Source organism: Hippocampus comes, unplaced genomic scaffold (assembly GCF_001891065.2).
Source record: "Hippocampus comes isolate QL1 unplaced genomic scaffold, H_comes_QL1_v1.1 scaffold21, whole genome shotgun sequence".
Classification (NCBI taxonomy): Eukaryota; Metazoa; Chordata; class Actinopteri; order Syngnathiformes; family Syngnathidae; genus Hippocampus; species Hippocampus comes.
The window spans coordinates 1,411,444-1,426,846 of NW_017805745.1; the positions used below are offsets into that span (position 1 = coordinate 1,411,444).

At 46.1% G+C, this 15,403-nt stretch overlaps 1 protein-coding gene across 1 annotated transcript in view; it reads left to right on the forward strand.

Annotated features, from left to right (window-relative positions):
- The first annotated feature begins 8,765 nt into the window (after nucleotides 1-8,765).
- LOC109524513 (neural-cadherin) overlaps nucleotides 8,766-15,403 on the forward strand; it is a 203,442-nt gene continuing 196,804 nt past the window's right edge. Inside the window, exon 1 of the mRNA XM_019884446.1 lies at nucleotides 8,766-10,202. Coding sequence (XP_019740005.1) covers nucleotides 9,191-10,202 — 1,012 coding nt within the window. The 5' untranslated portion in view covers nucleotides 8,766-9,190. The remainder of the gene's footprint in view (nucleotides 10,203-15,403) is intronic.

The following is a 15,403-nucleotide window of genomic DNA, read 5'->3' on the forward strand; positions in this document are numbered from 1 at the left end:
AAAGATTGGGTTTGGGGGGGGGAAGGGCCGCGGGGGGGGGGGGATGAATCTCGTCTTGGAGTAAGAGCACTATTGGCTTTTTATTCCCGCCACAGGATTGCGAAGGTCAGCGACCACACCTCAGTTTGGCACAGGCACACCCTCGTGCAGGATGACCTCCCCCAAGGAGAATTCGTCATGTCAACAGAAAATTTGCTTTGCTAATATTTACTCTTATCTCTTTATCTGAGCGTAAACATCAACGGTTGTCTTTCTTGTCTATTCCTGGCAAGGAGGAAAATCGATAGCATATAACAGCTGCTGAGTTCTGTGCATTCTGCGTTTCTGGAATGCTACCGGCGCTACAAGCTAACACTTCTTAGCTTGCAGTTCAAACTGGAATGTTATCAATATGGACAAAAGGTATGCCATTACTTTTGATTTTTCTTGATGGCATAATGTCAGTTTTATCCCGAGGAGAAAGACAAAGCTGGATCGGATAAAGATTTTCTTTATTTTTCTTTGGTGACTCCAGAAAACCAGAAGCATCCCAAACTGAAACATTCGAAATGTTGATAACAGGTGAGCTCTTACCTTTAGTGCACTTTTACAATTTTATGCCATTCACAAAGAGTGCTCATGAAAAGTCAAACCCAGATTCGCTTGAATGGGCTTTGTATTTCGGAGTCGATATCCGCTTGTGACCAGTGTTTTGCTCTCGCCGTTTGATTGACAGCCGGTCCAGCTAATAAACATAACGGGCCTTATACCTGCTGGGCGAGAAGCATGAGGTGGGCTGGGACTGGTGCGAGGTGATGGAGAGTGTTGTCACACTATTACTTACCTACCACACAACACCCTCTCGGCTCATTATTCCCGAGTACACACACACACACACACACACACACACCGACAATGTTCCTCTCGGCTCATTATTCCCGAGTACGCGCACGCACACACACACACACCGACAATGTTGTGTGGGAACTAATGAGAACATTCTTCAAGTCTATAACCTTTACCTGAGAAAGGTTTGCCCGCGCCCCTGTGTGTGTGTGTGTGTGTGTGTGTGTGCACGTGCATGTCCACAGTAGGAGCATGTGAAGAGGAACTCATTGGCAAAGAAAAGAGGACACCATATCCTGACACCATACCATCGGAAAAAATCGCAACTTTGGAAATCAGAAAATATATTTGTTTAAGTCGTTTAATTTTGTAGACTTTTTATATAGTTTTTCATATTATTTTGTTCATCATTGTGTAGATTCTCAGCAACTTAGCCTGTGAAGATCCTTTGAAAATGGCCATCAGTTAAACAATTACAACTCCAGAATGACCAACAGGTGTGCAGCTGCAGGGGAAAAGCCCCACAGTGCCACCTGTTGGTCACAAACCGAAACATGACAAATTTCAGATCGTAATGAAACAATTTTTGACATCACTCTTATAATTGTTGTTATTCAAAAACATTTCTAATACCATTTTTTTTGTGTGTAGGTGTATTGAGTTTTCTGGTATCATATATATGATAAAAAATTAGACAGGTACCAGGAAATGTTGGAAGCTGATTAATTTCATTTTTAGACTGTGTATAGTTTTATTTATTAGAATTGAATGGATTTTTTAAAATAAGAAAAATATCGTGATTCTGATACTACAGATACAGCCATTAAAATATTTTTTTTTCAAAGTTGTTCTTTTAAAATATTTTTGGCTTTATAATCATTAGATTTGTTTTGTGTATTCATTCTACACCTCAAAAATGCACTTTCTTGTGTACCAAGCGATGCGGCTGGTGAATGTGTATAAAAAGGAAGCTAATGGGACTTACAATATTAACAACAAGAACGCAAAAACAACTAATCGCCCCCCACCCAAAAAAAAAACAGCATTAGAAGAAAGAGAGCAGTTCTAACCTTTTTTTTTTTTAAATGAATGTATTCATATTCATGTCACAGGGAACAATAATTAAGCATTCTTTGAGGCCGTGAAATTATTCTGCACCTTTCCTGCTTAAAGTAATGGCTTAAGTCAAGCGAGCATCGCCGTCTGCGTACTGTACACGAAGCGCGGTCCTTGAGACCAGCTTGTTTTCAGATGTCTCCCTTTCCTCCAACACACCTCATCAAAAATGATCAGCTCTTCAGCGAGCATCGCCGACGCCCGATAACGATCCTCATCATTTGCGTTGGAGGAGGGGAAAGGCTGGAAAGGGGCCGGCCCCCCCAGGACGGGACTGATGCGCCCCCGTTGTAGAACAATTCCCATTTCTCTGCGTTCTCGCTCCTTTGAGTCCGTGTTGTCGCCTCGCTGGGCTTGCGTCGTACTCGCGGTTGCCACGGCGACAACGCAAAGCCGCACAGACTTTCGTCTAAGTTAATGAATGGCGCACCAAGGGCGGACACGGCACTCCCTCCCCCAACGCCGACGTCGGACCTCGTTTGCCAAATGCCGGTGTCAAGCGTGGACTCTGGGAAAAGGGGGAAGGCCCCGGGGATGGGCCCCGCTAGCTCGTTAGCGGCTAATTAAGCTCCGCTCGTTATCGCTTGTTGAGTTTGTTGACGAGGAGCCTTTCGTATTTGCTGTTTGCTTTTTTTTTTTGTTTGTTTTTTGTTCAATGTTGTTTTGCTGTCACTTGACTGCATTGAGTTGCAGTAATGAACATAGTTGTTCATGTACTACTAAGTGAGATGAAGAGAAATTAGTGTTTTAGAGCCACGCCGACCATGAGACAACACGATTTGCTCCAATGTTGACAGCATACAGCATGGTTGACTGCAATTACGATAAAATGTGAGAAAATTCACTTTTTCAATTTCATTGCAAATGACTACAATGTCTTTTGCGCTCTATAGGATGTCGTCAAGAGCTACCAAAGATGACAGCAGCCCATGTTGAGGCCTCACGTTATAAACTTACAGTTTCATGCCATATTCGTATCAATCAAAGGTAGTCATGTATTTAACAATTGTCCGAACACGCCAGCCTTAAAGAAATCCAAATTTTAGCCAGTTTGCCTTCAAACCATCATATATATCATCAACCTGTTGCGATGCTACTTATCTCCGCATGCTCAGGGAGAACACAAATGTATTTTCCGGGTTTGGTCTCGTGGCATTCCGCACAGAACGGGTTACGATGCGATACGATTTACTCCGTGTAAGCTAGGTTACGATTTACTGCAATTATGATATGATACGCCACGATTCTTTCCAATTCTGTTTGGATATAATTCGTTTTTCCCCAATTATGATGTGAAACAAATCTCACAACACTGCACTTCTGTTCACTCCGTTTTTGAAGCAAGATGATATAGTCCATTTGTGATGTCATCTGTTAGTTTTTACTCCAATTGCGATGCGAGACGATGTAGTCCAGTATGTTGCAGTTCACTCTAATTATGGTGGAATATGATTCACTCCAGTGATAATCAAAGATGCTTTACTCCAATTACAAAATAATTTACACTGATTCTGATGCAATGATTTACTCTTGTTACCGTACGATGTTTCATTTACGAAGCGATTTGATTCACTCCGATCATAAGTTTCGGTCCGATTTGGTTGGTGATACGATTTGTTCCAGTGACGATAAAATTCACTCCAATAATGATCCATTTGAATCCAATTACGGGCAAATTCGGCGAAGTCGAATTCCGACGACGCAATTAGAATAAATCCAACGCCGTGGTGCATTTCAGGTTTGGTGTGATATCATGCACTCCGGTTATGATATGTGTGTGTATATATATATATATTACAGAGCTGTATATTACAGATCAATGACAAAGCAACGTGACTCACTCCTAAAATGATACGGCACAACACCGTGACTCGCTCCAGTAACGATGCAATACGATGCGTTTCACTCCACCTAGCCCGCGATTGAATCCAATTACAATGTGATGATAGGATTTACTCTAATTAAGATCCGATAAGAGTCGCTCCAATTACCACGTGATACGATTGACTCCAATTACGATCCAGTACGATGCCCTCCAGTGACTAAGTACGTTTGAGGCGTGACGGGGTTCTGATGACCAGGACAGGCCTCGTTAGGCGAAATAAGCCCGCCGCTCTTCGGGGGCGCCAGACTCCCCTCATTACGCTCTAAGTGGCGTTCTCTTTGCATATGCAAATATGGCACACCCCATCATTAGTTTCCATATCTGCTCTAATTTCTTTTATGGCCAAACAGACGTGATGCCAAGGGCAAACGGTGACTGGCCGTCGGCCATCTATCAAGTGAGTGTCGCCTCTTGTTCGGCGTGGCGCTTTATGAGGATTTTGACGGCCGGGGACGGTCACGCGTATGAATGTCACGCCCGCGTACATCAGCGAACAAATGCCTCGGACCCTGACATTGTATGGTCAGAGCGTATGGGGGCGGGGAGGGGATCCATAATGGAGCAAAGCTTCCTGACGAGGGCTAATTGGCCAAATGGAGTCACTTAGGCAGAACAACAGTCCCATCACATAGATGAGGAGGAGGAAGAGGAGGCTGCCAAAAGATCAACTTTGGAGCCCGCTGGCCTCCAGACGGCATCCTTCAGCCCAAAAAGTTTCAGCAAAGTGGAAAAAGTCTCACTAACGAGTGGACGTTTTGTTTTTGGGAGAGTCTACTGAGAACAGCGCAAAGCATTCACTAACATGGCTTTGTCATAAGTCACACATGTCGTAAATTGACGAATGAATAGGTCTCGGAATAAATAGGTAATTTAGGTAATGCAGGAGCTCATCAACGAAGTAGTAAGTCTGGTCGCCCGATATGTCGGAGGCCATGTATTTAGTCAAGTAGTCGCTCATGTCAAAGGGTGATGGGAGAGCTCACTTTGCTGCTGGTGTCCTAAGTCATTCAGATAATGCTCATTTCCAAAGAAGTAGTTCTTGTTGTAGCCTAGATCGGAGATCATGGAGTAGTTTGTGTACCTGCTATTGTAGTCGCAAATATATTTGGTCACATAGACCTCCTTTTAGTCATGTAATCTACTATTGTAAAGAAATATGACTGTTGTAAAAGACAGCAAATAAGTGCACAATGACTGTTGTACAATTTTCAAAGAATTTGTAGATGATAAACCTGATGAAATCTGAGCCATCATCGTGGGTCAGGGTCTCAGCCCCAAAAAAGGTGTCTCCAAGTTGACCGATTGACTTCAAATTTGGCAGAAGCCGAGCAAAATATCTCATAGATGTGGACATTTGGGTTTGAAAAATGGCCGCACTCATGCAAACGTTGTAGCTCATTTTTGTGGGTGGAGTATATCGTTGAAATCATGTAGTAGCCAATTCAAGGTGTAGCCAAGTTGAGCCATTCTGTGGCTCATTTTTGTGGGTGGAGTATATCGATCGTTGAAATCATGTAGTCGCCAATTCAAGGTGTAGCCAAGTTGAGCCATTCTGTGCTGCAGCCACACGTGCAGTCCCAACATTGCCGATCATGTAGTGCGTAACACAGCGGCTCGTGCATTTTCTCGCCACTCATCCCCCAAACAAAAGCTCTTTGCCCGGAGTCCTGTCTCTGTTCCGCGTTTTCAATGCCGGGACGTTTCTTGCGTCAAAATTGCTGAGCATCGGCCGCAGCCTCCTGCACTCGAACAATGAGCACAAAATGAATCTTTTCATGCATTTTTAACAAGAGCGAGGCAAGTTTCTCCTCCGAAGTCAGCGTCCAGACTTGGGCAGTCTCCGTTCCGCATCCGGCCCGAGTGGAGATGTTTCCACCTCCTCATCCGGGCCCTTCGTGTTCCTCCTATATGGTGTGCCCATGTCAGTCTGGATTTTATTTCAAAGACCAAACAGGCTTGTGAACGCCGTGCAGATGTTCACGTTTGACTCATAAAAGCTTTATGACTGCAGGAGCTCCTTGAATAGCAAATGCGAGCACTTGTTGGCATCTCTCGGGCGGGGCGGGAGAACCTGCTTTCACTTGCCTTTTGCACGGAGCTCGCAAGAACCAGATTAGCGTCGATGACGGCTTTGCAGCTTAGCACGTTCAGATGATTAGATGCACAACAACGGCGTAATGAAAGCGGCCATTGCTTTTGACATGAAGCGGCGTGGCAAGTGACAACGGGGTGATCAAGTTCACACTCGTCCTGGCAAAATTCATCTAGTAGCTCATACGGTGGCCTACATAGTACATCACGTAGTAGTTCACACAGGTGCATTCGTAGCTCATTTAATGTGTCACATACTGTCGTAGCTTGTATACTAGTCCATGACTCGCATCGTCGGGCAGATCACGCTGAGGTTCATGATCATAGGTCATGTTGTAGCTCATGTAGTCTGGCACATCTGGCACATCGCTTACTGAGTTCACATAGTAGCTCATGCTGAAGACCGTGTAGCAGCACATGTACTTGTAATCATGTAGTATGTCTCCTATAGTATGTAACGCAATAATTCATTGAGTTCACAGAGTTGTAGATCACGGAGTAGCTCAGGTAGTTGGTCATATAGGTTACATCGTCTCTCGTTAACGGTCGGTAGGACATATAGACAATGTAGTAGGTCACGTCGGAGTCCCAGTAGGTGGCCATGTTGGAAATGTAGCAGGTCACATAGGAAATTGTACAGGAGGTCACATTGTAGGTCATGTCGGTAAAATAGTTGGTCATGTAGGTCACGTAAGTAATGAGTAGCACGTTTATGTCATAGTTCTCGTAGCTGGTCATTTACTAGGCCACATTCTAGGTCGTGTATTGGATCATAGTATCTCAGTTTGGGTACCAGGTCCCATAGTACCTCGCATTGTTGGTCATATATAGTGAGTCACGTACCGAGTGAGAAAGTAAAGTCTCTTGCCCGCTATGTTTTCAGTGTTCACGCTTACTTCCCAGCCACTGCCCCTGTGGGACGCCAGCACATCCATATGCGGGCGCCCGTTGTGGGCCAGCACGTTCCTCCGATTCCCCCCTGACTGCCAGATCTCCTCAACAATCATCCACACTCGGCTCCTCCACAAAGCGTCTCTGCCGCCTGCTCTGTTTTCTTGGTAGAAATGTCCCCTGGTGGCTGCTACTCGGCAGGTTAGACTATGCGTCTGGATAATGAAGCCATTTTTCACTTCAGCTCATGTAGTAGGTCACATAGTTGCTGATGGGGTCGGTTGTGCATGTCACATAGAGGGTTACTTATTAGGCCATGTTTTAGGTCATTAACTGGGTAATGTAGTTGGTCACAAAGTCAGACTCAGGGTAGCTTGAATATTATTTTGCATAGTAGATTGTATGGTTGGTTCCATAGTAACTCACATTGTAGGGTTACATAATAGGTCATGTCATGAATGGAGTACTTCATGGAGTTGGTCATCGACTAGTTAAATTAGTTGCTCCATTATTAAGGTAGTAGTTCATATATACTGCGTCACATCGCATTTTGATTGATTTTATTGATGAGATGTAAAACAAATATTGAAAAACAGGAGAGGAGCATCAATGGATGTTCAGCACAATTTACTCAGTAGCTCAGTAGTTTACTTAATAAGTTATGTACTAAGTAGAGCACAAATAGTAGGCCACGCCCTCTTGTAGAGTGGGTAACAGAGATGCCGTAATGTTAGGATGTCACACAGGTGAAGTTGTAGCCTACTTACCAAGTAGGTCATGCTTATGTAATCGATCACATAAAATAGTCATGTAGTGGGACAAAAAGTAGCTCTTGCAGTATGTCCCAAATGCTCATGTCGTCAGTGACATTGAAGTTAATGTGACATCGAAGCTCATTTAGCAGGTCATACCTCTATAGTATGCTATTCTTTGGTTGATGTAGTAAGTCACTTAGTAGCAACTATTGGACGTGACCAGGTCTTCATGTAGTAGGTCACTTAGAAGGTAACAACATTGCCGGCGTGATGAGAGGAGGACGGAGACGAATGGAAACACAATCAAGGCCGAGTGGTGTGTTTGAAACGGGGTGGCCCCCAATAATCCGCAACATTTAGGAGGGGGAGCATGTGTCCCGCTAGCAGCTTGGAAGAAGATGTGGTTGCAAGCGGATTGAGAGATTTAGCGGCCGTGTTTGCGCCGTGCTGGTGTGGCCCCAAGTCTGGCGGCTCTCGTCGGAATCAATGCCTCATGAGGGCTGAGTGTCCAAAAGCAACAGTTTGAGAAGGTGTCATCGTTCCCATGGTTGCCCTCGCGGGCCGTTATGAATGTAATGTAGTAGGTTCTTTCGGTAATGAAGTAGCTCATTTTGTAGTTTGTAATGGATCAGCTTTTTTTTTTTTGCTGGAAACACGAAAAACTTTGCACTGGATGGAAACTCTTGTTTTAAACAGTACAGTACAAACAAGATTTGAAACCCCAAATCCATGCTAGTGAACCGACTTCAAAAGTGAGACTCCAAACAATAATTTTATACCCTACACCATTTGTGTCCAAAGTCGGTCCTGGAGGGCCGCCGTCCTGCCTGTTTTCCAGCTGTAACACACCTGATTCAAATGACCAGCTCATCAACCAGCACTGGAGCAGCATTAGAACAATCCGGATGATGTGAATCAGGTGTGTGACTTTTGGAGACGCCTGCCCTACACTGAAAACGGTGGGTAGAATTTACTCAATATTATTTTTCCAAATAGATTGGACCGAATAAAATCATTTGGATCCAGATACAGTTTTCAGGTAGATGATACATCTGCTGAGAAATAAATGCATCTGGTTCCAGATGATGTTGTTCAGTGCAACAACTTGACAAAATAAAAATTCCACATAAAATTGCTCTGTTTTACATTTACGAGAACATTTCCACCACTTCACAATCACTCCTGCAAGTCTAATCCCCCCATCCCCATGACCCACCCGCGCGCGTATATACGCGTGAACATACGAATTCAAAAATGAATCCAGATCCGACAAACATGTCAACGTGACACCTGTGAGCCGGAATACGGGTGCCTGCGCGCCGGGAAGATGCGGCGAGAGGAGCTGTGCGCGTCCCCGTGATGTAAGAAGCCCCGCTTTCCGCCCTCGGGGGCGCGCGCCGGTGAGAGAGCGCGGAAGAAGAGCAGGAGGCGGACGCAAAGTTCTCCCGAGCAGAACAGAAGCCTCCTCGAGCGTGCCGTCTCTTCGCTCCGCTCTTTGATCAGTATTTGGTCCATTTGGACGTCGGAGGATTTGCGGCGGCGACAGAAGTGTCCCGGGAGGCGTGCGACGAGTGCACCCATGGGTGCCTCAGCAGATTTGGCGCTCCGGTGGTGAAAGGCGCTCGTCATGATTTGGGTAAGCCTTTTGCCGCTTTTGCTGTCGTGCGCGCTCGCCAACCGGACCGCGGAGCCGGCGCCGGTGCCCTTCTTCCACGGCCATGTGTTCGAGAACGCGTCGCCGGGCTCCCGGGTCAACGGGCTGAGCGTGCCGCTGCGGAGGCTGAACGCGCAGCGGCCGTGCGGCGGCGGTGACGGCGGCGCGTCGGAGCTCGCTCCGCAGCCGCGCTGGAGGCTCTTGGGAGACGGCGGCGACAAGTTCCGCGCCCTGGCGCACCACAACCGGGGTCACATCCTGCTGAGGACCTGCGGCGTTCTGGACCGCGAGGAGCGGGCTGAGTACGAGCTGGGGGTCGGCGTGTGCTGCGGCGGGTCGTGCGTGGAGGTGGCCTCCGTCAAAGTGGACGTGCTGGACATCAACGACCACCGGCCAACCTTCCGGGACGCCGACGTGAGGCTCAGCCTGGACGACGCCACCCCGCTGCGCACGGTTGTCTCCACGGTGACGGCGCGGGACGGGGACAGCGGCAAGAACGCGGAGCTCTTCTACTTCGCCAAGCCCAAGAACGGCACCTTCTACGTGGTGCCCAAAAGCGGCGACATCCTCCTGGTGGACTCCATCCTGGGCCGGGACGGGCCCATCAAGTTCTCCGTATTCGCCCGGGACCGAGGCTGGCCGCCCCGCACCAGCGACGCCGTCGGCGTGGAAGTCACCCCGCGCCGTTGGCTGCGTGGCGCCCGTCAAAACGCCCCCGCCCGGACGCCCAGATCCGTCCAAGACGCCGACGACGGCAGCCCGCTTTTCATCAACGTGTCCGAGGACGCGGGCATCGGCTCGGTGGTGATGAACCTGAACCCGGTGCGCTTCCAGGCGGCCGCGTTCGAGCTGGTGGAGCCCGACGACGCGGAGAGCTCGCCGGTCAGCGTGGGCAGGGACACGGGCGAGATTGTCATCGCGAGACGGCTGGACCGAGAGACGGAGCCGCTGGTGGAGATCGGCGTCAGGGTGCACGACAAACGAGGTGAGAGCGAGAGGGTGCGTGCGCTTGAAGGGGCGTATTGCGCGCCCTTGTGTGTGTGTGTTTGTGTGTGTGTGTGTGCGTGTGTGTGTGTGTGTGTGTGTGTAAGCGTGCGCGTGGGCTCGCGCGCGAAGACCCCCGCTCCCCCACCTACACTTTCCAAAATAGGCACACAAACATACACTTTTACACTTAAACAGCTGACACCTTAAACCACATTGCGATTTCCTTTTTAACATGAACATGCATTTGAAAGATCAAAACTATGTAGGAAATTTTTGGATTTTTTTGATGTTCCATGGGTGAGCTGAACCTTCCCCGACCTTCTGAATGTCCCCTTTCTGCCTTCAATCCACCCACACTTTTCCAGCCAAGAAACAAATCGATTCCTTTTAGAATGATCCTCTTGGACGTTTTTTCACAGATCACAGAAATGATATATTTTGGTCATTCATGATCACATTTTTGAGTGTCGTAATGTAAGGTTCTGATTTTAAAAAAATGGACCCTGTGCTCTTCCAATTTGAGGAATGACTTGAATTCATGTTTTGATTTAAAGCATGTCAGTAAACAGGCCAAAATGTTGAGTGCTTTTTGTAAGCACGCTGATGTCCGCATATAAAACTGATCATATGTTGGCATGGCGGTGCAATATTTACATTTGACAGGCCCAATTGGGAGGATTTGGGCTTTTTTTTTTAAATTGTAAAAATGTCTCTAAACATTTCCTATTGCATTTAATTTTGTGTGCAAGAAAATAGATGGCAAGGATGACATTTTACTGTTTTTTTTTCTCTGAATGTGTGTGTGTGTGTGTGTGTGTGTGTGTGTGTGTGTGTGTGTGTGTTGATTGCCATTGTGCATTCATCTGGCTCCGAAATGCTTTGAGTCATTGTTTTACTCAACCGGAGTTTGACAATTTTGCTATTTAGTTTCTTCTGCTGTGACGACGAGGTAGCAATTGAATGCCAGACGATCATTTGCTCTGGAAAGTTGTGCCCCCCCTCACCTCCCCTACCAACCACTTCTGAAATTATGCTTATGTGCGCCCCCCACCCCCCTTGTGTATCCGCGTGTGTGCGCAATGGATACGTAAAAATGATCTTGTGATGTTTGTGCCGAATGCTTGCACGAGCGATTCTATCAACACATTTTCGGCACGCCACGTTGAATTCTTTAGAGAAGAAACACTTGGATTAATAAGAGCGTTCCTCGCATGTAAGAGCATATTTGATGGGTGGGGGTGGGGGGGGGCATTGCGTTGGAGTTGATTCTGCGGGGAATTTGTCCAGGGGAAAAAAGGAAAAGTTTTTGAGTTTATGAAGAGACTCCCTCCAACAATGTAGCCTCCGCCGAGACTTCTTTGTGTTGCATATTGAAATACGAGCGTAGAAGTTGGATGTTAGTCCGTGTATTATTGCTTTGTTGCTTTCCTTTGGCAGCTGGGAAATGAAAAAGTGATTCATCATTTATCCGTTTCTAAGTCTAACATGCCAAGAAGGAAGATCAGTCAACATCTAGTATGGCGTTGTTTGGTGGCTAGTGGTCGCGTCCAGACGGATGTGGCGCTTAGCAAGCTAACATCCGCTATCTTTGCTAAGACTTGTTCACAAAAGTCCAGCTCCCGTCACACGGCCAATTATGAATTCTATCTTAAAATACAAACTGTCCTCGAAGGATTTGTTCTAAATGTAGTGCCCGTGAAAGTTAAATGCTTTTGAATGAATATTTAAAATAAATTGTTCTGTACTTAAATTGTACCAAAAACTGAAATACAACTGAACTGTACTTAACTCATGTACCTACTGGTTAAAAAAAAAAGTTCAGGCCACTGTAGCATTATACAGTTTGAATATTGAATTCAGTGATTCTTTGGAGAAACACTAGAGGGAGCCAGTAAACCACATTTTCAGAATGACGACACATGGAGGGTTGAAGGTTAAATGACTTGATCTAATTTTTTTCTTCTCAGAATACAAGGTGTCATATTATGAGAACGAAATCGAATTTTTGAAATGGTTGACTTTCTTCCCTTGTTAAACTTTGAATTCAGTATCATATTAGAAAAAACTTGGTGGTGTAATATTACTTGGTGGCGTAATATTACAACTTCATTTCTATACACACATGCACACACACACACACACACACACGCTCTGGTTGGTCAGAGCAAGAAAGTTGATGAGCAAAACCCACATCAAAGAACAGTTGGGTGAAAAAATAATCCAAGGTGGGGCCGAATAGGGAGCAATTCACAGACTTGGGTCAGTTTAACACATTTTTGGGTTTCTTTTGCATAAAACAACGCTTGGTCACATTGATCAAAGTAACGGGTCAGTACCTTTTTGACCCAAATTGGCAAATCTTTGATCCGGCTCTTATCGGGGCATCTGAAGGGATTTGCACACCTGAGTACTTTTCGATACTCAGCATCTTGAGTACAGTATTCCATTCAACTGTTTCACATCGTTGTCCTCTTATTGGCTTGATATTGACAACGCGTTGCTCCAGATGATGTGGTACCGTCGCATGCAGTGATTATTACCATTTGCTTTGATGGTTCCTCTCATCGTGATTAAATGGGCCACAAATGGACCATCGGCCTGGACTTCGATGCCATAAAGAACCAAAACCAAAAAAAAAAAAGAAGGAAAAAAGCTCTTGGCTCATGAGGAGTTTGGACTGCGGTAGTTTTGATTTGTGGATGGCGGCGGGTCTCGCCATTCACACCTTTGGGTGCACTTTGCTTTGTGGCACGTCAAGTTCTCGTGAGTGATGTTGGAAATCGGCACCAGTCAAACGCTTTCATTTCTAGAGCTGCCTGACTACAAAGTGTTCCATTCAGACCAGTGTTATTAAGGTTCAGTGAATGCGCCACAGTCTCGCCTTTGAAATCCATATTAAATTGAATTAATTGTGTTTCATTCGGAGTGTGTGGATGTTGAAAGTTCTTAAAATGGAACAGAAGTGGGATGAAAGGGCATGAGATATGATGCGCAAGTATGGTGCTTCAGCGATATGTATGACAAAAATTTGCAAATAGTACACAGTGGTGCCTGGAGATTTTTTCTTTTTCTTTTTTTTTTTTTTAAAGGTGCTGTTATTAGCTTAATGCTAACAAAATGGAAAACATCAATGATGGGCTCATGATTAGCTTTGCTCGTCGTGGTGCTATCACCCTTCTTGGCAAGAGACATTTGAACACAAATGGTGGGGCAGGGCCTGTAGACAATATCACAATACTCATAGATTCTTTATCCTCTGCAAAAAAGACTAATGCAGTTTAGAGTCACTGGAAGTAGCGATGAACTTTATTCATTGATCTGAATAATGGGTATACAGTGGCCAAGGTGGACACACCAGAAGCAGCACATGACAATGATGATGTACGAGCTGTTTAATTCTTTATTATAACTTTCAGTCCTCTGTTTTATGAATTACAATATTTCTTCAAAAGCACTTTGCAAAAAGTCATTGACAAATTTCTCTGTAGTTTCTGCTTCCAGTGTAATTGTTCTTTTTGCTATGCTTGTTGTTGGTGTGTTCTTGCAGGTATTTAGCACTTTTATGACCGTTGATCTACCGCGGACCCCGATACTATAATTGAGGGGCCCCGAAGGTTAAATCCACATCCATGTGCCACTTCAGGGACATCTTTTTTTTGTATATGTTTGTTTTTATGCCGTGGCCACAGAGTGCATAGAAAGCACATCTGAGCGTCTAATCCGCCGTAATCCGTATACCTAAATACATTTAGATATCGAGCGGAGTATTTGAGGATTACGGCCAGCTGTGTGTCCTAAATTTGAGCGTAAACAGCGGGAGAGCGACCCTCCGGCCTTTCGGTCCTCCGATGCAAAGAGGGGGCGCTCTGTCTTCGGGCGGGAGGCGCGCGCCACGTCCGTTTAATCTGTTTGAAGAGTTTAGCCGCGACCTCCCTCCATCTGCTCGCATTATCTCAGTAATCCCGTCTCACCCCCTTCCTTTTTGACACCCACCCCCTCTCCTGTTATTCCCCCCCCGCCCCCCCATCCCCCATCCCTTCCTCTCATTTTCACTTTCACCACAGGGATTTAGTAGCATCCTGCTTTAACACAATAGCAGTAAATACTTTTTGTTTTGGTGAGTGAGAGGGTGAATGAGTGTGGGTGTGTGTAGCAGGCCAAACCACTCGATTAAATGCCCCGACTGATGACCTTTCGGCCATCCTCACTCTTAAAGCAGAAGTGAGCTTTGACTACGTACTCACGCACCGCTCGAGCTGGCATGCGCCACATGAGTCCCATTTCAAGTTAGCATGAGCTTAAGGTCGCGCACAACGTTAGCACACTTACAATTTGAAATTGCAGAGGTGCAATGACATGCGATGGAGACATGCCAGCACGGAACATGGAAGCGCAGCGTGCAGCGAGACCGAGCCACGGCGTATGGAAGTATCCGCGGCCAGCTGGGGACACACGGACGTGGCGCCCCACCTTGGTCCTATCTATGACAACTGAGATGAACGTCATGCTCATCGAAAGCCAGGCATAGCTCGAAATATATTTTTATCCTCCACATTTTTAAAACACATCACTTTTTTTTTTTGTCTTCAAGGACAGTAATGCGGTGAGCTCTCACTGTGTCTGATTCCCTGTTTTGACCCCAGATGCAGTGGAAAATGACGCGCGCACACCTGTGACAACCAGCTGCAATCTCGTTGGTCCGCTGCTTGACCTTTTCCAATTCCTGTCAAGTGAGCCGTTGCAAATGTCTCCACCGCTGTTAAAGGCCACACAAGTGGTTGAGGAGGAAGAAGAAAAGACAGAGCGAGAAACGGTGTGGGCGTTATATTTTGGGGTGGCTGCGACATCTCTGTGGGGATGACAGGCTAAAAAATGCACATCTGCTTAGCGAACGCACTTGCTGAGGCGTTGTGGATTTTGAGCGTATTTGGTTGCTTCAACTTCAAGGGCGGTAACTATACCGATAACCCGGTAGCCCATTTCTCGCTTGGTTTATGAGTCTAAAACGGACCTTTTTCAAATCAAAGCAACACATTGCCTGTCATGATGGACGATTTCTTGTTGCTCGGGTGGGGGGGGGCTTAATTTTCAAAAGTGACAACTTATTTGGCCGATGAATAACGACGAAGACATGAAACGATTTCTTCGGGGCTATGGCACCCGCAGCCTTGGAGGGTAATTATTAATGGTGAGCAGCGA